Source organism: Loxodonta africana, chromosome 12 (assembly GCF_030014295.1).
Source record: "Loxodonta africana isolate mLoxAfr1 chromosome 12, mLoxAfr1.hap2, whole genome shotgun sequence".
Classification (NCBI taxonomy): Eukaryota; Metazoa; Chordata; class Mammalia; order Proboscidea; family Elephantidae; genus Loxodonta; species Loxodonta africana.
Genome location: NC_087353.1, coordinates 91196709 through 91222926, shown reverse-complemented (window position 1 = coordinate 91222926; position 26218 = coordinate 91196709). Strand labels below are relative to the sequence as shown.

Sequence of the window (26218 nt, the reverse complement as noted above, 5' to 3'; positions counted from 1 at the left end):
TACACCCTGCTGCCTACCACCTTCCAGGCCTTTCCACCTGCCAGGAACAGTCTGCACTAAAGGTTTTCTGGTGTGTGCTCAAAACACTTATGAAAAACATACAAGTCCTCACGCTCTCTCAGAACTTCCATGAGAAGAACGTTAACAAGTTGCTGATGTGTACGGCCAAGCAGGTCGAGCTCAAGTGAGGCTGTCCCAGTGGGTTTCTCACCTTGCCCCCTTGTCTGATACCAGAGATCTAACCGTCTATTAATAAATGGTTAGACACTCTGTAGTACTGCCACACCATGGAGAGCTGCTCAGCAATAAAAAGGAGCAAGCTACTGATGCACACAATCTGGATGGATCTCCAGGGCATTGTGCTGAGTGAAAAGACATGATTTTATTGATACGGCATTCTCGCAACGACAGAAGTATAGACATGGAGAAGAGGTTAGTGGTCGCCAGGGTTAGGGATGCTGGCGTAAGGCTCTGGGGGAAGCGTTTACTCAGATTACAGCTGCAGTGGCCGTTGGGAATTACGCTTAGACCCACTGGTGACTGTGAAGTCTCCTGGCATGAAGGTTTTCGTCATTTTTTTAGTGAAATCCTCCGAAAAATCTAACTGAAACTATGGGTTGTTTCCACAAAAAAACTCAAACGCCCACAGTTTGTACATAATTTCAGGAGGTTCAGATCTGCCCTAACACCCAGCTACGGACCCCAGCAAAGCCCTGTGCTCAGGGACCCTGTGTTAGGAATTGTGGTGTTGTCCACAGCGGAGCGAATGTCTTGGGCATTAGAAAGTATCCTCTCTCCAAAAATTAGCCCACGTGGCTAAAAGCTTTTTACATTTCCATTAAACCCAGTCAATTTAACGGAACATTTGTTTGATGCTTATTACCACTTCATCGTCTCATCCTTTGTAAAATCAGACTGGGACCTATCAAATTAAATCACTGTGTAACATGAACTTTTTCAGCGGGGAAAACAGAAGTTCAAAAGTTCCATATGAGATGATAATGACTTATTAAAAAAAAAAAAAAACCTCATAGAAAGAGTGGCTAGTTCAGTTAATGCTGCATTTCCTAAAAAAAAGGGTCGTCCACAACAGTTTTAAGTTAGTGGTGGTTTTCGAAAAGCAGCAGCTCATCACCACTGTAAATAACGGGGTTTAAAGTGACTTGTTTTTGAGATATGGACCTGAACCATTTACTTTAAATCAGTAACGATGACTTAGAAGAGTAAAAAAAATCAATCAATTAGCAAAGTTTCAGTTAAGATTCTGATTAAAGAATATTCTAGCTTCAAATCCCGGTGCTCACTGCCAAGTAAGAGTTTTACAGTTACTTTCCAACCTGGCACCCAGGACATGTTCCAGGTTGGGTGAGTGTGAGTATCACCATTTTTTGTGCATTATCATAATGACTGTGAGGGTGCCCCCTGCACTGTCGTGGTGGGTGAGCGTGCCCCCTGCGCCGTCGTGGTGGGTGAGCGTGCCCCCCGAGCTCTCGTGGTGGGTGAGTGTGCCCCCCTGAGCTGTCGTGGTGGGTGAGCGCGCCCCCATGCTGTCGTGGTGGGTAAGCGTGCCCCCGAGCTGTCGTGGTGGGTGAGCGTGCCCCCCTGAGCCGTTGTGGTGGGTGAGCATGCCCCCCTGAGCCGTTGTGGTGGGTGAGCGTGCCCCCCTGAGCCGTTGTGGTGGGTGAGCGTATCCCCTGCGCCGTCGTGGTGGGTGAGCATGCCCCCCTGCGCCGTCGTGGTGGGTGAGCGTGCCCCCCTGAGCTGTCGTGGTGGGTTAGCGTGCCCCCCCGTGCTGTCGGGGTGGGTGAGCGTGCGCCCGAGCTGTCGTGGTGGGTTAGCGTGCCTTCCTGAGCTGTCGTGGTGGGTGAGCGTGCCCCCCGAACTGTCGTGGTGGGTGAGCGTGCCCCCCTGAGCTGTCGTGGTGGGTGAGCGTGCCCCCCTGTGCTGTCGTGGTGGGTGAGCGTGCCCCCCTGAGCTGTCGTGGTGGGTGAGCGTGCCCCCTGCGCTATCATGGTGAGTATGAGTGTGCCCCTCTGCACTATCATGGTGGGTGAGCATGCCCTATGCACTATCATGGTGGGTGAGTGTGCCCCCTGTGCTATCATGGTGGGTGAGCGTGCCCCCTGTGCTATCATGGCAGGGTGAGTGTGAGCACGCCTCTCTACACTATCATTGTGAGAAGGAGCAGGACACGGTACCTCAGGTCTATGGGGTGGCCATGCCCTGACTCCTGTGGGCCCCCTCACTCTCCTGCAGCCCACTGTGTCCTGCAGGGAATGATGGCGACCGCCATCCAGATGCAGCATGAGTCTGCACAGCAGGGACCGCCTGCCAGCTCGGGGTCTAACTGTTCTAGCTCAGATCAGCCGCTGACCAAAGGAAAGGAACCAGATAAGATGTTCCCCCGCTTCATACATGTGTGTGTGACGGGGGTAGGAAAGGGCATGGAGACAGGGCCAGTCAGGGCCTGGACACTCGGATCTGGGCAGGTGATGCTGTACAAGCACCCTGGGCCACCTCCAGGCCCCTCGTGTGTGGGGTAAGCAAAAGAGTGTCTGGTTCCCCTGCTGAATCTGGGGAGCTGCTGTCACTCTAAGGAGTATGGCCCTAGCGACAAGTCACCGCAACAGCACTGTCTACATAAAAAAGTGACACGTGGATGTGACTAGGACTCCCCAGAGAGGAACCTTGAAAATGCTATCACTATTTATGGGTACAGATAACAGATCAGTGGTTGCCGAGGGTTGAATACAAAAAGACCCAAGGGAAATTTTGGGGGTGAGAGAAATATTCCTGGTCTTAATGGTGGTGCCGATGACGTGACTGCATGTGTGTAGCAATTCACTGCACACCTGAACAAGGTGAATTTACGTGTGAGTCACACCTTAGCAAACATGACTTAAAGCGCAACTCACGCTGCTGACCACGGCGGTCTCCTCGTCAGCACAGGCGTGCTGCAGGGCCCGGAGGACAGGCTCTAGGTGCTGTGTGGCATGGTCCTCTGCATGCAGGAGCAACACAGCCAGCAGCTGTGCGGCCTTGACCCTGGTGCCCACCACCCAGTCAGCCAGGTCCCGGCAGAGGCCTGGCAGGATCTTGGAGAGGTTCCTGAAGACGAGCTCCCGGCAGCCCAGGCCTGGGCGGCTCTCTACAAGTCAAAAAAAATAAGTAAAAAGAAAAAAACCTTAAAATCCAGAAATAAAACTTGATGATTTGTATAGAAAGTAGTTTGTTATGTACGCCTTATCTAAGATACACCTACTGTTTCGATACCTTAAAAATTCAAACCAGCTCTAAAGATAGAAATGAAACCATGAAATATCCGATTTTTTTACAGCTATGCTGAGGTGTAAGGGGCACGCGACAAGCTGCACGTGTTGAAAACTGGATGAGCTCTGACATGTGGACGCACCTGCAAACCCACCCCCACAGCCAAGCCCATGAGGACATGTCTGTCACTCCCAGAGGGTTCATGGTGCCCCTTTGTAACGCCACCTCCCTTCTGCCCTTTCCCACCCTCACCCCCAGGCAACCACTGAGCTGCTTTCTGCCACCAGAGACCACTCTGCATTACCTGGAATTTAGTATGAACGGGGTTGTATAGTTTTTACTCGTCTTTTCGTCTGGCTTCTTTCATGCAGCGTAATTATTCTGAGATTCATCTGTGTTGCATGAATACTTCTTTCCTTTTTATTGCTGAATAATACTCCACTGTACAGAGGCACCAGGGTTTGTTTATCCATTCACCTATTGACGGGTACTTGGGTGGTTTCCAGTTTTTGGCCGCTATAAATAAAGCTGCGAAGAACTTTTGTGTGTAAGTCTTTGTATGGACACGTGCTTGCTTTTCTCTTGGGTAAAAACGTTACAAGTGGGATGGCTGGGTCACATGGTAGGTGTATGTTTAACTTTTAAGACACTGCCAAACCATTTTCCAAAGTGGTTGCATCATTTTACATTTCAGTTCCTCCACGTTCTTGCCAACGCTTGGTAAGGTCAGTCTTTTAAACTGTTCTTAATAGGGTGAAGTGGTATCTCCCTAATGACTCAGGACACTGAACATCTTTTCACGTGCTTGTCTGCAAACCTTCTTTTTTTAATTTTTTAAATTAATTTTTATTGTGCTTTAAGTGAATGTTTACAGATCAGGTCAGTCTCTCATACAAAAATTTACATACAGCTTGCCATACACTCCTGATTGCTCTCGCTCCAATGAGACAGCACAGTCCTTCCCTCCGCTCTCTCGCCTCGTGTCCACTCGGGCAGCTCCTGGCCCCCTCTGCCCTCCCACCCCCCTCCAGACAGGAGATGCCAACACAGTCTCCTGTGTCCACTTGATCCAAGAAGCTCGTTCTTCACCAGTATCATTTTCCATCCCCTAATTCCAGTCCAATCTGTCTGAAGAGTTAGCTTTGGAAATGGTTCCTGTCTTGGGCTAACAGAAGGTCTAGGGACCATGAGCTCCTGGGTCCCTCCAGTCCCAGTCTGCCCATTAGGTCTGGTCTTTTTACGAGAATCTGGCGTCTGCATCCCACTGCTCTCCTGCTCCCTCGGAGTTTCTCTGTTGAGTGCCCTGTCAGGGCAGCCATCGGTTGTGACCGGGCACCATCTAGCTCTTCTGGTCTCAGGCTGATGTAGTCTCTGGTTTATGTGGTCCTTTCTGTCTCTTAGGCTCATGATTACCTTGTGTCTTTAGTGCCCTTCATTCTTCCTTGCTTCAGGTGGGTTGAGGCCAATTGATGCATCTTGGACAGCTGCTTGCTAGCATTTAAGACCCCAGACACCACTCTCCAAAGTGGGATGGAGAACTTTTTCTTAATAGATTTTATTATGCCAATTGACTTACATGTTCCCTGAAACCATGGTCTTCAAACCCTCGCCCCTGCTACTCTGGTCTTTTAAGCATTCAGTTTATTTTAGGAAACTTCTTTGCTTTTGTGCAAACCTTCTTTAGTGAGGTGTTTTTTTCAAATCTTTTTTTGCCTGTTTTAAAATACTGGATTGTTTGTTTCCTTAGTATAAGTTTTGAGAATTCTTTACCCACTTGTTCCAGCACCTTTGCTGAAAATCACTCTCCATACACGAGTGTTGTCAGTTCTCTATTCAGGGGAGCTTCCAGACTAAGGCGGCCTGGAAAGAAAGGCCTGGTGATCTAATTCCAAGAATCAGCCAGTGAAAACCCCACAGATCACGACGGCCTGATCCTCAGCTGATCGTGGGGATGGCTCAGGATCAAGCAGCATTTTGTTCCGTGGTGCATGGGGTCACCGTGAGTCAGGGCCAACTCCACAGCTGCTAACCATTCTGCTCCATGGCCTGGGTGTCCACATTTACACCACACCATGCTGTCTTTATTACTGTTGTTTTATAAGTTTTGAAACCAGGTAGTATTGGTCCTTCAACTCTGTTCTTCATTTTCAAAATTTTGGCTATTCTAGGTCCTATGTGTTGCCATATGGATTTTAGAATAAGCTTGCCCATTTCTACTTAAAAAAAAAAAAAAAAAAACTTCTAGGATTTTGATTAAAAGATTTCAGCCTTAAATTTTGAAAACAATTTTAAAGACAGAAATGAAGCTACGAAGTATCAGAATTTCAAGGGTCTGTTTCAGTTGAAAGAACAGCTTGTACCGTGAAACGCCATTTCTAACTTTCCACTCCTGTCACTTCTCTATTTTTATGCTGTATTACAGAATTAGTTCCAAATGATTGACATTCTGTTGACTGTTCACATAAGCGTGTCGTAATTTTGTAAAAATACCAAATAAACAAACAAAAAAATCAAAACAGTACATTCTGATGAAACTTCCAGTGCAGGAAGTGTGTAAAATGAGAGAAACAGATGAAAATAACAGTCACGGAGAGTCTGCTGATGGCTGGCACAGAACATTTGTGGGCATGTGGGGCTGTTGCTGTTGGTGGGTGCTGTCTTGTCGATTCTGACTCATGGCAACCCCATGTGACACGGCAGCATTTTCTTGGCTGTAGTCTATGGAAGCAGATCGCCAGGTCTTTCTCCCGTGGAGCCACCTTTTGGTTAGCTGCTGAGTGCTTAACCACTGGGCAACCAGGGCTCCTTATGTGGGCTCACAAAGGTCTTTTTAAGAACTGTTGGACCTCACTACTGTATGGCTCTGAACCCTGTGTTTCTGCACTTGGTGTAGCAGCTACTTACTGCCCTTGATGATATTCTTCTAGACCAGGGTCAACCATTCACAGCTCAAAGCCAAATCTGACCCACTGCCGAGAAGTTCCCACAGAAGTTGCTGAAGGAATGAAATCTTCTCTGAGTGTGCGTATCTCAAAGGGGTTACCACAGGAACATACAAACACAGTAAACAGAAGCTGAGGTGTGAAGACATGGAATCTTTAAACAAGAGTCATCCTGAATCCAGCGTGGGCATCTGCAAAGGACTCCTGACAACGACAAAGATGTTGGTGGTTGGGGAGAAAATGAGGTGGAAAGGCAGCCCACAGCAGCAGTGTAACAAAGACAGGTCCCGGAGAAATAGCCTTAGGCCTGACAGACCCCCTCAGACACCTCCTAGCAAGGGCACTTTCCCTTCCTAGTCTGCACTCTGAGGCAGTGGCTGCTGGGTGGCCCGTGGGCTGGTGCAGTGTCCCCAGGTCTGGTTGTCCCGCCACATGGCAGCATCATGGGGGAGGGGGGACCAAAAGCCAGGGGAAAGCACACTCAAGTCTATGAGCAGAAAAGGGGCCCGTTCTTCAAAGGACTGAAATATTTACTGAAAGCATAAGCAGACTGTTAGAATCGATCCCGGCCTCTGTGGGATTTAAAAAAACAGCTTTACGAGGCATAATGTACACATCATAAAACTCACCCATTTTAAGTATGAGTTGATGAGTCTTAGTAAGTTTATTCAGCTGTACGGTCACCACCCACCATAAACCAGCTGTAGAACACTCCCATTCCCTAAGACATTCTCTCACGTCCGTTTGTGGTCGTTCCCCACTCCCATGTCTGACCTCAGACAACCACTGCTCTGCCTCCAGTCCCTACAGCTTTGTCCTTCCTGGACATTTCAAGCACACGGGCTTCCTGCACTTAGCACGACGGAGCAGAATGTCACCCCTTTTTCTCGCTGAGTGGTATTCCATGGTATGGATACATCACAGGCTGCTCCTCCGTCCACCTGCTGACGCACACCCAGGCTGTTTCCACCTTTTGGTTATCACGAATAGCACTGCTGTGATCGTCCACGTACAAGTTCTCCTGTGGACACGTTTTCATTTCTTTTGGGTGTACGCCTAGGAAACTGCTGGGTCACGGGGTAACTCTATGTTTACCTTTTTTAAGAAGCTGCCAGTCTGTTTTTCAGAGCGACCGTACTGTTCCGTCTTCCCATCAGCAAGGGCTCTGATTTCTCCACATCTAAATTCCTGCCCAGATCTGACTATTTATTTTTCAATTTAGGACACAGAACACTAGGTCAGTGTGCTTTGTCTGTTTACCTGCAGTAGTTAAAACAGAAAGGCAATGGATGCAGTTGGCAGCAAAGGTAAGAAGGAAGACATGGCCGAGGTCTACAGCAATTACAACGTCTGAAGGCCAGAGTCCAAAACTGCCAGGCCAGTTGCCCAGGAAGCTCAGCAAGGATCTATTAATCTTTTCTTTGAAAACATAACTGCAGCACTTTGGCAAGCAAAGGACACGAGAAGACAATTTAAGTGGACAGAGGTGGTGAGAGCAGAAAAGAACGGAACTGGCTCAGCTTTTGGGCGGCATGGCAGAGGACCACAGTTAAAAAAGGCTTACTCGATCACAAGCAAAACAGATGCCATGAAATACAAGGCCCATTTGTTTCCATAACTGAGGCAAAACTAAATATGATAGCAATGGATGGCAGGTTGTCCAACTTTGTTAAAAACCAGCAGTGAAGGAGAGGATGACCGGTGTCATGTGAAGAAGGGGGGAGTGGTGTCAAAGTTCACAGACTCTACAAGGCACATGCAGAGAAGAGAGGACTGCTCTCGGAAGCACTGAGAATGGTGACCTCTCACTTCTGAAGGTCGAGGTTCAAGCTCTTGCTCACAGCAGAGGTGAACCCTTGTTTTCTCCTCCATGGTGGCTTGTTCCCGCATAAAGCCCCACGCCAGCTGCATCCGGGATCTTGGGAAGAACTGCGGGCCTCTCCAGGGATGGTCTCAGCATCAGAATGGAGAGCAGGAGACTCCTCCTCACATTTCCACTGGCTGTGGGAACCACAGGCCTGCCCTCTGCTCTGGACGTTAGGAAACCACATCTTTCCTTTCACCATTGACAACCTTGTCTCTTCTCCAGGAGCAAAGACCAGGATATGTTTGTTTTAAAAATAATTAAGATAAAAACCTGGCGTGCAGTTCAGCTCAATGCAGCCCCTGCAGGGAAGCAACCACTCCGGAGGAGTCCTCTCTCGGAACAGGAGTGTAACTTCGGAGACTGGTGACACTTCTGTGTTGTGGGACCATCTTCATCACGAACTCAAAGCACTTGCTGAACCGACCTGCACCATGCATGGCCAACTTGGGGCCGATCAATCAAGGGCTCTGTGGCCAAGGGCTCCTGGGCACCCAAGCTCCTCACTACACACACAGCAGCATGACAGGGCCTGAGACACGCACTCGAAGGCACCATCCGGTTGGCAGTACACGGGACCTCTGCCTCTATCTCCTGAGTGCAGGGACCCAAGGACCCTGCTGATGTTTGGCCACACGATCGCCTGCACTTCCCCCTTGTTTTTTCTGCCACCAAACAATCTCCTTCTAATCCTGATGTGCCTTTCCCAAGGCAGCACTGCGCCATTGTTGCAGGTGGTGCAGCACGTGGTCAGCTGTCCCCAAGCGTTGCAAACACGCCCCTCAGTCTCCGCATGGTTGTGGTCAAGAGCGCAGCTTCAACCTGGGGCTCTCCTGAGGCTCTGGCAGAGCTGGCATGAGCAGCAGGCAGCCTCGGTGAGTGAGTGTGGAGAGGGCCGACTTCTGCAGGGTGAGGCTGGGCCTTGGAGCACAGGTGAATGGACTTCCTGCCCATGGTGCTGTTTTTTCGAACACAACTCTCCCTCTGCATCCAACGTCCAGGAGAAGCCAGTGGTAACAGACGCTGTCAGTTCGGAAGCATGGGAACATCAAGGCACCTTACTTTTGCACAATTAGACTAAGTTCAACTCAACTGCAGGCAGAAAAACAGTCCATCCATTTCTTCATCTGTTTGTCAAACCCGATAGTGGTCTCCCCCTCTCTGTGCATTTACAGACCGTTAAAGGCGGCAGAGGAGAGACCTCAGGAATTCAAGACAGGGTCACAAGGACCCTGTACATGATCAGAACATGAGCCCTGGGTTCATGGAGCTGATACGGACTCCTGACTGTGGATAAGGCAGCTGTCTTTTTAGCCTCATCTGTAAAGAACAGGCAAGGTACGGCTGGCACCCCTAAATGATGGGGGCCCCTGCTCCTTTCCTGGTCCCATGACAAGGAGTCACTACGCTGTAACAGGCACATCTATCACAGAGTGGGTCATGCTCCAAGCAGTCTATACAATGCACATCTTCCTCCAGCCGGTTTGACCCCCCCTCCCCTTTCCTCTGCACATGCGGCACTTCTGACAGCCTCTGTTCAGGCCCGGTCTTCTTGGGTATCCGATGGAGACACCACTGAGCCGAGCTCTCAGGTGGGGAGCAGCGCTGGGAGGGCGTCGCATAGAGAGCAGCTTGAACAGTGATGCCATTTACTTACGGGGAGCTCGGCTCATCCCCAAAACAGGTGAAAGAACAAAACAGAAAAGCTGGCCTGTTCTCCTGTGCAAAGATCTGGCATGTCACAGCCACTCACTACCATGAAGAAGGACCACCTGTCTCACTCAGGCGACATCAAGAAAACTATGTTAATAGAGACATGATTTCACAGCAGAAGGGACCCCAGAGCCTGCTGTCACCAGGTGGGCCTGTGCAGGGGTGCGGGGGACCCATGGGGCGATCATTAGGCCCACATCAAGCATAAACCTGTACTTGTACTTGAGACGTGAACACTGTCCAGCGAGTAACTGACTCAAAGATGCTCCAGGAGACCCCTTCCGGCACGCAGCTGGGTTTGTGGTAGAGTCGTTGTCCAGGGCTAGGGCAGGAAATGCACGTGGTGTCTTTAGAGCCGATGACAAACCATGTATGTGGAGTATGTGTCTGTGCTCTGACACCCTGTTTTCTCTGGAAGGGGGAAACTGGACTCTGCTCTGGTATGGCGTCCACGGTTCCTTCCTTGGCAGGTCATAGAATCTGGGCACAGTGGACGTCAGCAGTGAGTTCTGCTCACTCTCAGATCCCAGGCCTGGATCCTGCCTTCACGTTCAGCAGGAGAAACACACCATCCACTGGTCTGACGCCTGACAGCCAGCTCTGCACCTGGCAGCACCTGTCCCAGGTGGTGTGGCCTGTCTCAGGTGGGGGGACAGAGCAGTAGAGACAACATAATCAGCCCCAACATGAGCTCAGGGTGAGGAGTTACAGGCGGAGGCAGAGCAAGCAGAGGGAGGGAGGTAGCCCTTGAAGGAAGGGAGGAGCCGGCAGGAAGAGCTGGGGGGAGCGTTCCTGGCAGAGGGAGGATGGCGTGCGCCAGACCTTCTGATGGGAACGAGCTTGGGGAGTTGAAAGGCAACCTGGCCAGAGAAAATATTTGCAGAGCACATAATCTGACCCTGGATTTGTATCCAAAACATACGAAGAATCCTCAAAACTCCTTAACAAGAAAATAACCAAATTTAAAACGTGGGCAAAAGACCTCAGTAGACACATAACCTAAGAAGACACACGGACAAACATAAGAAATAAGCCCAAGAAAAGACGCTCAACATCATTAGTCACGAGGGACTTGCAAATTAAAACCCACACACCCGTTAGAATGGCTGAAAACACAGGCCAAACAAAGAACTCCAACACCACCAAGTGCCGACGAGGACGTGGAGCAACAGGAGCCCTCATCCATCGCTGGTGAGAGTGCAGGATGGTGCAGCCACTGCGGAATGGAAGGCAGCCTGGTGGCTTCTTAAGTCAGTTAAATACACGACTACTACGTGACCCAGCACTCCCATTCCTGGGTATTATCCAAACGAATGAAAACATATATTCATGTAAAAACCTGCATGCAAGTGTTTATATCGGCTTTCTGTGTAATCATCAAAAAACCAGAAATGACCCAAATGCTCTCCGATTGGTGAACAGATAAACAGACGGGTACGATGGAATTTTGTCGTTGTTATGTGCCGTTGAGTTGATTCTGACTCATGGCACCTCCACGTGACACAGTAGAGCTGCCCCACAGGATTTTCTTGTCTGTAATCTCTACAGAAGAAGACCATCAGGCCCTTCTTCCGTGGCGCTGCCGGGTGGACCTGAACAGCCAACCTTCTGGTTTGCAGCCGACTGCAAACTGTGTGCGTCACCTAGGGGCCTTAATGGAGTATCACTCATCAGTAAAAACGAGACAACTACTGATGACACACAGCAACATGGGTGTATCTCCAAGGCCTGGTGCTGGGTGAGAAGCCAGGCTGAAAGGCTACCCACTGTATGGACCCGTTCCCATAGCCCTCTAGAAAAGGCAGATCTACAGGGAGAGGGAACAGATCAGTGATAGATGGGGGGGTGGGGGGGAGGGGCTGCCAGCAGAGAGCAGGGGGGAGTTTTGGGGGGATGGGAACCCCCCTGCCCTGACTGTGGTGGAGTCTCAGGTCTATGCGTCTGTCAAAACTTAAAGCACTGTAACCGCACAGGGCAGATTCCGCTGGTATGACCTATATCACAATCAAAGTAGGCAGCCTGCGCTGAGGGACCGGGTGCTATGAATCAGGGGGAAGCGGGGTGTCACAGACCCCAGATGAAGGAAGAGGCACAGGGAGCCGGGGGCAGGATGGCAGATGAGGAGGAGCAGACTGGCATACTCTGACGATTGAAATATGTTTAAAAAAAAACAAACTGAAGATTAGGTTTAAAATTCAAATCTACAGCCTAAAAAAATAATTTTAGGGGAATATGCCAAAAATCTAAGATATACATCTAATGCTTATGACACTAACTTTGATTGTAATTCAATTCCAAATTTATTCCGCTCAAGTTGAAACAAACATTCTGAGCCTAACTGTATCCTCCAAGTCTTGGAATGCATAACTAATTAGCTTTTCATAACTATTGGTTAGAAGAATCCCCTCACCCTTTAACTATTTCTAAATCAGGCTGTACCTGGAAGAAATTTTATTTCCCCAGACCATAAGAAGGCCTTGAAATGGAGCCCCTCAAGCAGCCCCTGCACACAGTAGGCTCTCAGAAAAGGGCAACTCGCACATTAGGTCCTTGGAAAAGGCCGGTCAGCATGCGCAGGGCTCTTTGCTCCCTTGGTGTTTGCCACATTCCAAGAGGCACATCTTTCTAATAAGTTAGCGGGCTCCCACGCCCTGTTTTCACTTCCCATGTGTGGATGGTGCAGGATGGCCTCAGGCCTGTTCACATCCGAAGGATGGTCCTGTGTGCTCATAAATACTTTTCGGTGAACTATGCGTGGGCAGACTGTGGCAAGCACACAAAGAGCTGTATCGGTCTGTAAATCCCCATGCCTGGGGTTTGACCTGGGGGCATTTGTAACCACCTCATCCTTGTCAGTGTGTCTCTATTATATTAATTCTAAAAAAATGCGCTGCAGACAGATTAGAGTGAAGGAAGACACCTCAAACCCTGAGAGCCAACAGTTTCTAAGAAGACCTACAGTGAGCGGCCGGGGCCAGAGGCCGGGGGTGGAGGGTGAGAGGCTCGCAGCCTGGTCTAGGCGCAGTGCTGGGCTGGGTGGCATGCCGTGATATCAGGTTCTGCCTACGGTTCAAGGAAAAGTGAACCAGCAGACACATGAACACGTGCTCAGTTTGGCAGGGGCCAGATAACTGGGGAGGACGGGAGGCATCCACCGGAGACCCTGCCCACGCGTGGACATGACGCTAAAGCTCAAGCATCTTATGTCGTCTGTGACCTATATGTTCAGCTCTCTCTACATGACGAGCACCCTCTTGCTCTCTGGAGTACCCTCACGTGCACACACACAAGCTCAGGAAACCCCATAGCCACAGAGCCCAGGGATTTCAAGGTGAGCGTGGATTTCTCCGAGAGCCCCTGCCACTCCAACGGGAACCAATTGGGAGGGAAGCATGGCCCTCAGGCAATGGCAGGAGGACGGAGGTGCCCCAAGAAGGCATGTTGGGCTACCCGTGGCGCTCCCAACTCCTCAGCTTGTGTGGGTTGCCACACAGCGTGGCTGGACAGGAGATGCCTCATCTGTCCCCTGAGGCCAGGGCACTATGCCCCTCTGGTCCAGGCAGAACCAGGAACCAAAGGCCTTCCTTGCAGCTCAATGGTTTGCTCACTGTCCTGTCCCCTGGGAAAGCAGCACCAATTCTCAGCACCCACCTTGCAGCGGGTAGTGGGGGGGTGGGGGGGTGGCGAAGTCCAGCTTGTCCTTCAGGTCCTCCTCGTTCTCCTTCTGCCACTGCAAGCCAACCTTCTCCCAGAGGCTGGCGGCCAACTCCCTGCAGCACAACAAGGACAGACACCACGCAGGGTTAGTGCACATCCAAGGAGGCAGTGGAGGGTTGGTCGTGGTTCCTACAGCCTTAGGTGACCCCATGTGACCGCTCACTACTGAGCTGGGATGTGGCTTTAGGTAAACACACTCCATCGGTGAGTGAGCGGGACGGTCCAGCACCCCAGTTCTGTGAAGCACTTGAGGACTTCACTGATAGTACTGGAAGAAGCTGACATGCGACCAACCACAACACAGAAAAGATAGAGAAATGTGTTTTCACAGTCAGAGACCCTCCTTACACCACAGTCTTGTAACAGAACAAGGGACTGGGTGTGTTTCCAGAAGATTCTGGAGCAAAGAGACACAGCCATTCCTGTGACTGACAACTTGGGAAAGCAGGTTCCCTGGTGCACAGAAGACAAGAAACCTACTATCTGCAACATTTTGGGGGAATGGGATTCAGCGAGCCCTGCCCCAGCTGCCCTCCACGCCCACGTACTCACCTGCCCCCCGCCCCCTATGCCTTCACCTATGCCTGCCCCACCTGCACCCCGCACCCCCAGGCGTTCCCAACCTGCCCCCGGCTGTTCCCCGCATCCTCCCCCATGTCCTGTCCCCCGCGCCCTCACCTGATCTCGGGGAGCTCGTCGTCCAGGCTGCTCAGCAACAGTGGGATGAGCTTGTGGAAGAAGGAGTACCGGTCCCGCAGCCCCAGCAGCCAGCCTCCCACCACGGAGGTCACCGCCTGCCGCACCTGCACCGGGGAAGTGAGAAGGGCTCACGTGTGAAGAAACACCAGGGCCACGCTGAACTCCCCTATGGGCTCATAACTGAGGGAAACGTGCACCGGGCCCCAGGCTCTACACTCAGCTCCCAGGCCAGGTTCCAGGGCCTCCTGGCTGCCCTGCTGGTCCCTGGGAACACAGTGTCTCCAGCGCAAGCCATGCCCTGTCTCTGGGCTGACCCTGGTGTCCAGAGCAGGAATCCACAGTTGTTGTCCCGCGTGATACAAAGTCTTCCCTGTGACAACTCCTGGTCAGGCATGGACTGTTTCCCTGTGCGTACTGAGACAAGCTGTGGCTGCCTAGTAGGAAATGCCCATATCCAGGCCCACAATGCAAAGGCTGCTGGTCCTAGAGCAATAGGCCCTTCCAGGGGAACCAAAGGGCACCACCGGGTGCTGCTGCTGCTTAAGGAGGGGGCTCCACCTGCCCCCCACAGGACGAAAGTCTGAAAAGGAAGGCCACTACCTGCCCCACTACCAGGAGGGTAATAAGCAGCTTAAAAACACACCCGGGTCTTGGGTTGAGCCCCGCAAGAGCAGAGCCTGAAATGAGACTCAGGTACTACCCCAGCCCCCAGCCCCTCCTCTGTCCTGGCTGCCCAGCCACACCTGCCCTCAGCTGACTGGGAGCACGTGGTCCCACCTCGGCCCGAGGACAGCACTCGGCCAGGCTCTCTCGGCCATGCTCCCTAGAGCTTCCACAGCCACGTGAGCCGGATACCGAGATGCTCAGCCACGGGGCCTTGGCAGAGAAACTCGACGATCTCTCCATCTGTGACACAGGCACCATGCCCCCCAGCCCTTCCTGTCTAATGTTCCCTGAAGGTTTCTCCTGACAAAAACAGATTAGCACCGATGTGCACAACGAGGTGCCTGAAGAGCAGGATACAGCAAGCAGGAGGGTGCTCCTGTCTGATCAGGTGCTTGATGACAGTGACGCTCTCGTGAGTGGTGGCAAGTCGGCAGCCTGGGCAGCACAGGCAGCATGTCTAGCTCCTGCTTCAAACCAGACTCCACCTCCCTTGCTGTCCCTCATGAGAGACTGCCAGCGGGGCCTGAACCCGGGGCTGAGCTGCATCAGCCCCGCAGCACCTGTCTATTCAACAGCCACAGACGCTGAGACACCTAAGACACCACAACTGCTCTCTGGTCCTGGCCACTACTGCACCCAAAGGACACAGCATCTCGCCCTGTGCCCCATCCCACAGAACCCCTGGTGCTGGCCCACTCCCCACTCATCTCGCCCCTTTATCCTATCCCATGGATCCCCTGGTGCAGGACCGCCCCCATCCCAGCCTGCACTGAAGCCATCTCTGCACTCTGCCTCCTTCGCCTTTCTCGGGTGGAGCAGGGAGGGGCAGCTTCGCCATTTCCCAGGCCCTCTCCCCTCCACCTTCTGTGTGACTGGAACCAGCCTCTAGCCTTTCTAGTCTGTGTGCACACGGTAACAGAGCCAGACCGTGTGTGAGTCATGTAGGCTCAATGTCATGGCGTGCAAACTCCAGGAACAGCACTGTGCAGGAGAGAACATTCTAGCAGTTAGCCAGCCCTGTGGCACAGTCACTGGTGTGTGAGGTTTTGGGGAGGAATCAAGGTGATCATGCCAGGAAAGGAAATGAGAGAGAAGTTGGCACCCAAGAGTGGAAGTTCTCTGACTATGCCAATGTAGTGGCCAAGATGCTGGGGCAAGGGCACCTAGTAACCACTCTGGATGACCACTGTGGCCCCTCAGCTGATTGGGGGCATTTGGCCCCACCTTTCTGTCCTGTTTTTTCCCCATGGGAAGAGCGTGCCCCTGGAAGCTTCCCCCCGCTCCTCTGTAATCCCAGTTTTATGACGTTTCAGTAAGCAAGCCAATCTTGGCCTCACATCTAAGACACACCTCCCAGCCATCATTTGCCAGTAAGAAAGCCAGTATTCTGGACTCAATCTGTCTGTCTCTTTATCTCAAACTCCAACAAAACACGTTATCCCCAACAAGCCACCCTGGCCCTGCTCTTCTCCTCCCCAGTCTGGACCACCATCCACGGTGGCTTTTAAATAACATCTGCCTTGGTGGTTGGCATGTTAGAGAGGCTTCTGCAGATAACTGGAGTACAGACATTTCAGAGTTTTCTTCCCTCTAAGATGCAACCATTACAACAACAACCCTTTCCCACAGTCCTCGGAATTAGGCAAACAAACAGGTGGGAATGATTCAGCACCCCAGCCCGATCCCCCAGTTTCTCTAAGATGCCAAACAGAAACATCTTCTGAGGGAGTGGGACGGGAGGATGCTGAGTGCAGCGTGTGACACCCTACAATGACAGGGCCTGTGTTACAGACACGTGCACTGCCTGAGGGACGGACTGACTGTCCGAGAGCGGGTTACAGACGCTCATAGCTGCCTGGTGGCGGGGAACAGATTATCCGTTACCTGTGGGACATCATCAAACAGCCGCTGAGCCAGATGAGAGAGCACGTCGTCTACGGACTTCCCGTTGCCAAACTGGATGACTGTGCCAGTGGCCTCAATGACAGCCACACGGACCTTCCAGTGCTGGTGGGCGACGGTCTGCATCAGTGGGCCCACCAGGGACTCAGACTGCATGTGGAAATGCTCTGCGGGGGAGGGCAGGGGGGCTGGTTTCAGGGCTTCTCCCAGCACCCAGCCCCAGCCCCAGCCTTCAGCACCCAGGCCCGACTCCCACTACACGTGGAAGTGGTTGAGGGTGGGCGAGCAGCTAGGGGTGGGGGGCAGTTTCAGGGCTTCTTCCTATGCCTGGCCCTGGCCCTGTTCCTTGGCACCCAGGCTGGGCAGGCGACGCAGCTCCAGGCTGTGCACGGCAGGGCCCCAAACTCCTTCCCCTCCCCCACCCAAGGCCCAGGCTGCAGGAATGGGCACGTAACTGAGGCCTGCCAACTAGAGCTTCGCATCCCAACCAGGGAGAGGCTCATGCATGGGCATGCAACCCCGATGGCACCTGGACCACCCAGAGGCTTCTGGGGACCACTGGGGAAAGCTGGGAGCTCCACTCCACTTAACCTGAAAACGGAGGTGTGAGGGAGAGCATGCAGGGGCTGACAGCTTGTGTGGGGCACCCGACTGGGGCAGTGACAAAAGGAAGGACACTGAGAGCCCAGAGGACACCGTGCAAGTGCCCAAATCCAGCTGTGCCTGAAGCTGATCAACCCAGAACGCCTTCGGGCAGCTGAACCAGCCCCACTTTAGACAAAGTCACACCACTTCACATCTATGAGGTCCTAACAGAAAGTCAGAAATTCACGCTGGTTTCAGAAGAGGGCGTGGAACCAGGGATATCATTGCTGATGTCAGATGGATCCTGGCTGAAAGCAGAGAATACCAGAAGGATGTTTACCTGTGTTTTTTTGACTATACAAAGGCATTCGACTGCGTGGATCATAACAAACTATGGATAACACTGCCATGAATGGGAATTCCAGAACACTTGATTGTGCTCATGAGGAACCTTTACATAGACTAAGAGGCAGTTGTTTGGACAGAACAAGGCGATACTGATTTGTTTAAAGTCAGGAAAAGGGTGCATCAGGATTGTATTTTTTCACCATACCTATTTAATCTGTATGCTGACCAAATAATCCGAGAAGCTGAACTATATGAAGACGAACAGGGCATCAGGATTGGAGAAAGACTCATTAACAACCTGCGTTATGCAGATAACACAACCTTGCTTGGTCAAAGTGAAGAGGACTTGAAGCACTTACTAATGAGGATCAAAGACCACAGCCTTCAGTATGGATTACACCTCAACATAAAGAAAACAAAAATCCTCACAACTGGACCAATGAGCAACATCGTGATAAACAGAGAAAAGACTGAAGTTGTCAAGGATTTCATTTTACTTGGATCCACATTCAACAGCCACGGAAGCAGCAGTCAAGAAATCAAAAGACACATTGCATTGGGCAAATCTGCTGCAAAGGACCTCTTCAAAGTGTTGAAGAGCAAAGGTGTCACCCTGAAAACTAAGGTGCGCCTGACCCAAGCCATGGTATTTTCAATCACATCATATGCATGTGAAAGCTGGACAATGAATAAGGAAGACCGAAGAAGAGTTGACACCTTTGAATTGTGGCGTTGGCAAAGAATATTGAATAAACCATGGACTGCCAAAAGAACGAACAAATCTGTCTTAGGAGAAGTACAACCAGAATGCTCCTTAGAAGCAAGGATGGCGAGACTGCATCTTACATACTTTGGACATGTTGTCAGGAAGAATCAGTCCCTGGAGAAGGACATCATGCTTGGCAGAATACAGGGTAAGTGGAAAAGAGGAAGACCCTCAACAAGGTGGATTGACACACTGGCTGCAACAACAAGCTCAAGCATAACGATTGTAAGGATGGCACAGGACCGGGCAGTGTTTCATTCTGTTGTGCATAGGGTCGCTATGAGTCAGAACCAACCCAACGGCACCTAACAACAACAACAACAGAAAGTCGGCGCCAGAAGAGACTTGAGGATAGCCAGGCTAAGCCTGCTGTTTTGATTCTCACCCTCAGTTCTGCCACTGACTGGGACTGTCAGTAATGTGGCTATTTCAAAAATTCTTCGGGCAAGTTATTTGAGCTCTCGGACCCTCAGATAGTAAGTAGTTACTACCCAGTGTGACAAGAACTGTGATGGGAATCCACTTCAAAAGGAAGGGAAGGGCGGAAGGGATGTGCTGGAAATGCTTCAGGCAGAGGTAAAGCCCTTCACACAGGAAGTATTAGTGTGGACAGCCTAAGCACCTACTGGGTGGCAGGAATGGCCTCGCCCTTCTGGAGCTCACAACCTAGAGGGAACGATTCAGGCTCACACTCACCCAAAGGCTGGGAGGCCCTGGAAGATGGAGAAGCAGCTGATGCACAGACAGCAGGGACTGGTGGCTGAGCGTCGATGAGAAAAGCATTAAATGTTTATCATTTCCAGTGGTGGCTGCCAGCTCAAACCTTTCCCCCAGGCACTACTAGAATTTAGACTGTAAATTTGAAAATTCAAACTTTACGTGACCAAACTGGAAGCCCTGAGATTCCCCTAAATCCAGCTCATTCTTTGTCCACCCACCCAAAACCTCCTTCTTCTTCCTCATCCTTCATTCAACTCAACAGGAAATCCTGTCAGTTCTGCCTTCACAATATTCCTAACCTGTCCACCTTCCTTCATTTCTATTAGCAGGCAGACCTCCCACTCCAAAAGCCCACGACAACATCATCTAAAACACCGACTGATAATGGATTCCAAATGGCTTCACCATTTTCTCTTTGTCATCCCTATAATCTACTCATCACACAACTGCCAGTGATCTTTTAAAAACACAGTCCAAGCCTCTTGGAACCCTTCCATGGGTCCCCACTGAACTAGACATTAATCCAAATCCTTACCACACCCTCTGTGTACCATCCGGCCCCAGCCCACCTGTCCCTCGTGCCTTCCACTCTAGGTACCTGGACCTCCTTTTTCTTCCTCAAACCTGCCAAACGTTTTTATCAAGGCTAGTTCCCTCCCATCCACCAATTTTCAGCTTGAAAGTTACCTTCTTGGGGAAACTTTCCCCAGACACCACTAAATGGGATCCTCCTATCACTTCACATCCTGGCCTGAGACAGCCCAGGGAGGGAGTAAGATCCTGCAGGACCTTTCTAATCACTCCAGGGACTTCACCGTGGGGAAATGGACACTTAGGAAAAGGGAGTGTCTTGATCACAGTTGACGACTCTAGCTATCACTTGGAGAATGGATTAAAGCAAACCCCAACTAGAACAGTGGTGCAAGCAAGAAAAGAAGACAGGTAGGCTCCAGCAGAAAAGAGAATGAAAAGAGAAACAACTGTGTTTCCCAAAGGAGGTTCCCTTAACCGCCTGCATTAAAATCGCCCGGGGAGGGGGGCAACTATTAGAAAGCACCCATCCCAGACCCTCTTAGAAAAACCTTCTGGGACGAATCTCAGAAATTTGCGTTTTAAACACGCACTCCATGGGATTTTTATTTTTTAGAAGAGCAGGATGAAAAAGAGCGGAGGCTGCGGCGATCCTGGAGTGGACCACCCGTTCAGGGCCACAGCTGAGGCCTTCGCAGGCAGGCGTGCAGGAAGGTGTTAAGCCCCCAAGCACCGCGCACCCCCCTCACCCCAGGCTGCCCTGGACGATCTGCAAGCGCATTACCTGGCGTGGCGCGCGCCAGTGCGGCGGCGCACGCGCAGCTCTCGCGGCGCACGGCGGCGAAGGGGTCGAGCAGCGTGCAGCGTAGCACGCGCACCGCGTCGTCGAGGTAGGGAGCGAGCGCGGCGCCTCCCAGGCTCACAGCCAGGCCGAGCAGCTGCACGAGCGCCAGGCGCAGCTCCTCGCACGGCTCGGGCGGCGCCCGGCGCGTGGCCTCGGGGCCGACCAGGCGAGCCGCGAGCGCAGGCAGTAGGCGCGGTAGGGCGTCCTGGGGCCGTGCTGCTCGCCGCAGGCCCAGGTCCAACAGGTGCGCGGCCAGCGCGCGGCAGCCCTCGGCCGGGTCGGCCAGGCAGCGCAGCAGGCGCGGCAGCAGCAGGCGCGCCCAGGGGCCCTGGAAGGCGGCGGCGTCGTCCGCGGTGTCGGGCGACCCGGGCCGCGCCGCCTCCAGCTCGCGCTGCAGGGCCTCCAGCGCGCGCCGCCGCCCCAGCTTGCTCTCTGCCTCCAGCCCCGGCAGCAGGCGGCTCAGGGCGCGGCTCAGTTCCGCTGCCTCCGCCGTCTCGGCCGGGCCCGGGGGCGCCGGGGCATCCGCTGCCACCAGCGCCGCCATCTTCCCCGCGTTGCCTGTAACTAAGGGAAACCGGCGCTTTTACGACTGTTGCGGTGTGGATTGCGGTGCTGCTTCCGGCCTGGTTCCAAATAGAACTTTATTGGTAGCTTTTGACACGGACAGCAAATGGCCTTGACAGTGGAGCGGCGATCTTTAGCGGCATCACTGCAGGGCACCTTAGTCAGCTTTGCTTTTCTATATTAAACCAGAATAATATCGATATTATGTAGCGTTTACCGTGTGCCAGGCACTGTCCAATTGAGGCAGTTGCTAGCATTCAGTTTACCAAACCCACTGCTGCAGAGTCCATTCCGATTCATAGCGACCGTATAGGACAGAGTAGAACTGCTCCATGGGGTTCCCAAGGCTGTAATCTTTACGGAAGCTGACTGCCATATCTTTCTCCCGCAGACTGGTGCGTTCCAATCATCCCTTCGGTTAACAGCTGAGCGCTTTAACCACTGCACCACCAGAGCTGCTACTCACACTTTACAGATGGGAAAACCATTTGTATGGAGAAGTAGCTGGCCCAACATTAAAAAAAATAAACAACAACAAACCAAACCTGTTGCTGTGGAATGTGGATTCCGACTCATGGCGATTCTATGTATTACAGAGTAGAACTGAGCTCCAGAGAGTTTTTTTGGCTGTAATTTTTTTTTTTAATTAACTTTTATTGAGCTTCAAGTGAACATTTACATATCAAGTCAGACTGTCATATATAAGTTTATATACACCTTACTCCGTTCTCCCACTTGCTCTCCGCCTAATGAGTCAGCCCTTCCAGTCTCTCCTTTCATGACAATTTTGCCAGCTTCCAACTCTCTCTATCCTCCCATCCCCCCTCCAGACAGGAGATGCCAACACAGTCTCAAGTGTCCACCTGATATCATTAGCTCATTCTTCATCAGCATCTCTCTCCTACTCACTGTCCAGTTCCTTTCATGTCTACTGAGTTGTCTTCGGGAATGGTTCCTGTCCTGGGCCAACAGAAGGTTTGGGGACCATGACCACCGGGATTCCTCTAGTCTCAGTCAGACCGTTAAGTATGGTCTTTTTGTGAGAATTTGGGGTCTGCATCCCACTGATCTCCTGCTCCCTCAGGGGTTCTCTGTGGGGCTCCCTGCCAGGGCAGTCATCGGTTGTAACTGGGCACCATCTAGTTCTTCTGGTCTCAGGATGATGTAAGTCTCTAGTTCATGTGGCCCTTTCTGTCTGGCTGTAATTTTTAAAAATTTTTATTGTGCTCTAAGTGAAAGTTTACAAATCAAATCAGTCTCTCATGCAAAGACTTAAATGCATCTTACTATATACTATTTGCTCTCCCCCTAACGAGACAGCACACTCCTTCCCTCTACTCTCTCTTTTAATGTCCATTATGCCAGCTTTTGAACCCCTCGGCCCTCTTATCTCCCCCTCCAGACAGGATCTGCCCACATAGTCTCATTTGTCTACTTGATCCAAGAAACTCACTCTACACCAGTATTTTCTATCCCATAGTCCAGGCCAATCCCTGTCTGAAGAGTTGGCTTTGGGAATGGTTCCTGTCTTGGGCTAACAGAAGGTCTGGGGACCATGACCCCCAGGGTCCTTCTGGTCTCAGTCAGACCATTAAGTCTGGTCTTTTTACCAAAATTTGAAGTCTGCGTCCCACTGCTCTTCTGCTCCCTCAGGGGTTTTGGCAGTAATCTTTATGGAAGCAGTTTGCCAGGTCTTCTGCAGCATTGCTGGGTGGATTCCAACCACTAACTTTCAGTTAGCAGTTGATCTCAAACCACTTGAGCCACCCAGGGGTCCTTGGGCTCAAAGTCACACCCCTCAAAAGTGGAAGATCCTGGATTCAGAGGAGTTGGGTAGAGCACCAGTGCCTGGGGCTTTCCTCCTAATGAAATCCTGCCTCACACAACTGAAAGAACATTGAAAAAGGAGTCAGTCATCACTCTAGGATACCCAGTGAACCCCTCTCCTGTACTGCTTAAAACTCCCCAAGCTTTGGGAAATACCATCCCGTAGTCATTGGATCCAGTTGTGTGGCTTAAGTTCCTGTGCTGTCTCCTGTGCATACAATGGTCTCTGAAGGCTGTCTGCTTAGGATATGGCAGGATTAATAATACCAGCTCTCAGGCACCTGATGCTGTTATCTTGAGGGGAGCTCAGGTGTTGGCAGAAGTCATATACTAGTAAGTTGGGTAGATAGGAGCAGGATTGAGTCTGACAGAGCCCACTGTAACCAAGTTTCCCAAAAGTCAATCAGCCAAGCAGCTCCTGCCTGTAACAATGCACTTAATGAGTTTTCAAGAAGAAAAATGTCCTTAATTTTATGGACTGGCCTCTATTTTGAATCTGATCTTTTTTTTTTTTTTGCTGTTAACATTGGTTTTATAAACTGGCGGTGGTATTAGATGGTCCAGTTAAAATCATCCAAATGTCCTTTATCAGGTGAATGGTTAAACAACTGTGGTACATCCATACCATGGACTATTAAACCGGATGCCATTAAGTAGATTGTGACTTGTAGCAACCCTACAGGGCAGAGTAGAACCACCCCAGAGGGTTTCCAAGGAGTGGCTGGTGGATTCGAACTGCCAACCTTTTGGTTAGCAGCAGAGCTCTTAACTACTGCACCACCAGGGCCCCATTTAATCAGAGAAGCTAGACAAATGGTTATTCATGTGTAAAAGATGAAATTGGATCCCTCCCTCACACCATATATAAAATATCAACCTCAGAAGAATTAAGTAGTTAATTTGGATTTCTTCACACAAGATGGTCTCAGGGTAGTCTGTCTTATTAACTGGTGGCTGGCTGCCAAAAGAGTAAGCAAAAGCTGCCTTTCCTTTTAAAGTCTGGCCTAGAACTGGCACAGAGTCACTTCTGCCACATTTTCATGGCCAAAACAAGTCCCAAGACCAGGCTAGATTCAAGGGGAGGGGGAATAGATCCCACCTCTTAATGTGGGGAGAGACACGCATGGACAGGGAGGGAGGAATTGATGGTGGCCATCTTTGAAGACTATGTATCCCAGAAGCTGAGAGAGACTGTGGTAGCCAGCCTCCAAGATGGCCCTAATGATCCCTGCCTGTTGAGGCTCATATCTTTTTGCAGCTCGCTCCTGCATTAGATGGGGTTGACCTGTGTAATCAATAGGATATTGCAGGAATGATACAGTGTGACTTCTTTGGCTAGATTTTTTTTAAGCTAGGTTTTTCAAGTGGTTTCTCTCTTGCATTCTGGCTAACGCCTGCTGCCATGTTGTTAGGGCACTCAAACAACCCTACGGAGAGCTCCACCTGGTGAGGAATTGAGGCCCCTGCCAACCGCCACGGGAGGAAGCCATCTTGAAAAATGATTGTCCAGCCCTAGCCAAGCCTGAATCATCCAAGCACAGGCTGATGTCGTGACTGCAACATCATGAAGACCCTGAGCCAGACCACCACCCAGCTAAACTGCTCTCAAATTCTTAACACCCAGAAACCAGGAGATAATAACTCAGGATAATTTGTTACAAAGCAAAAGATATTTAATATATGGACACGAAGAGGGGATTTACAGGGAGGATATTTTTTGGGAAAACTGTGTTACTCTCTGTTCTTTCCCACCCCCAGGAATGGAAGGTGCTTTTCCTCCTTACCTCCAGGAGTGAATGCTTTCTCCTTCCCCTAAAGCCAAAAGCAAGGGGCTCCATTTGGACTACTTAGACCCTGTTGGACCCTGACGTGGATTGATACAGTAGCCTAGGGTTTGACCCTCTTCTGGAAATTCTAGTTGCCAGAGGCTGCTCCAATGGTGGGATGGGTGAAGCCCTGGCTAGCAACTTTGGAGAGGGTGGATATAAGAAAAGGGAAAAGCAAAAAGGATCTCTCTATCTCTCTTTTCCCAGGTTGCCCCCAGCAGAAGGGCCTAGTCAGAAGAGGGAAAATGTTTTAACTCTCTAAATCAGGTTTGGAGTTTTAATTATTTGGTAGTACTAGACACTAAGAATTACTGAATTAATATTGGGTTTATGTCTCATTGTAGCTGTAGATCTTTTTAATTATCCAAGTTCAGGCCAAAATGTCATGGTTGTTATCATGTGCCATTGAGTCGATTCCAACTCATAGTGACACTATAGGACAGAGTATAACTGCCTCATAGTGTTTCCAACACTATAACCTTTACGGAAGCAACTGCCACATCTTTCTTCCACGGAGCGGCTCGTGGGTTCGAACTGCGGACCTTTGGGTTAGCAGTCAAACGTTTGTGCCACCAGGATTTGGAGCTGACCAAGTTTACACCCAGGGGCAGAGAAAGAACTTCCTCCACTGAATATATTTTTCAAAGCCAGTGAGAGGTAATGAAACATTGATTTCTGAGTCTATTTCAGATGTCTTGCTTATTCAGCATCCTGGTTACATATATAAAGAGCCCTCATGGCACAATGACATAAACGCTCTGCTGCTTACCAAAAGGTTGATAATTCGAACCTACCAGTGGTTCCATAGGAGAAAAGACCTGGCAATCTGCTCCCATAAAGATTACAGCCTGGGAAACCCTATGGGATAGTTCTACTCTGTCCTATAGGGTCAGTGGGAGTCAGAATCAACTCGATGGCAAACGTCAACAACAAGGAGCCCTGGTGGGACAATGGTTAAGTGCTTGACTGCTAACCAAAAGGTTGGTGGTTCAAACCCACAGCCGCTTTGGGGGGACAGATGTGGCAATCAGCCAGTGTCCATAGAGATGATAGCTTAGGAAACCCTATGGGGCAGTTCTGCTCTGTTCTTATGGTCACTGAGTCAGAATCGACTCAACAGCAATGGGTTTGGTTTCATGTGGTTACGTGTATATTAAAGTGTATCATTTGAGCAAATATAATAAATTGATTTTAGCAAATTGCACTCGGTTGGTTCACTCATTATTTCATTCATCAAATATTTATCGGGTGCGTGATACTCCCGGGCATTTTGTTAGATGCGGAATCCAGTGGTGAGTAAAAGCCAGTGCAGTTCCTCTTTCCCTTGGAATTTATAGTCACATGAGGAGATAGTGGTGCAGTGGTTAAGAGCTTGGCTGCTAACCAAAAGGTCGGCAGTTCGAATCCACCAGCCACTCCTTGGAAACCCTATAG

General features: G+C 50.8%; 1 protein-coding gene across 1 annotated transcript in view; it reads right to left on the bottom strand.

Annotated features, from left to right (window-relative positions):
* The window catches only part of DNAAF5 (dynein axonemal assembly factor 5), a 51628-nt gene extending 30516 nt beyond the window's left edge, over positions 1 to 21112 (bottom strand). The window contains exons 1-5 of the mRNA XM_003416576.4: positions 20508 to 21112; positions 16756 to 16940; positions 14185 to 14309; positions 13441 to 13559; positions 2916 to 3148 (exon numbers count right to left, since the gene is read on the bottom strand). Coding sequence (XP_003416624.2) covers positions 2916 to 3148; positions 13441 to 13559; positions 14185 to 14309; positions 16756 to 16940; positions 20508 to 21111 — 1266 coding nt within the window. The 5' untranslated portion in view covers position 21112. The remainder of the gene's footprint in view (positions 1 to 2915; positions 3149 to 13440; positions 13560 to 14184; positions 14310 to 16755; positions 16941 to 20507) is intronic.
* Positions 21113 to 26218: the final 5106 nt, after the last annotated feature.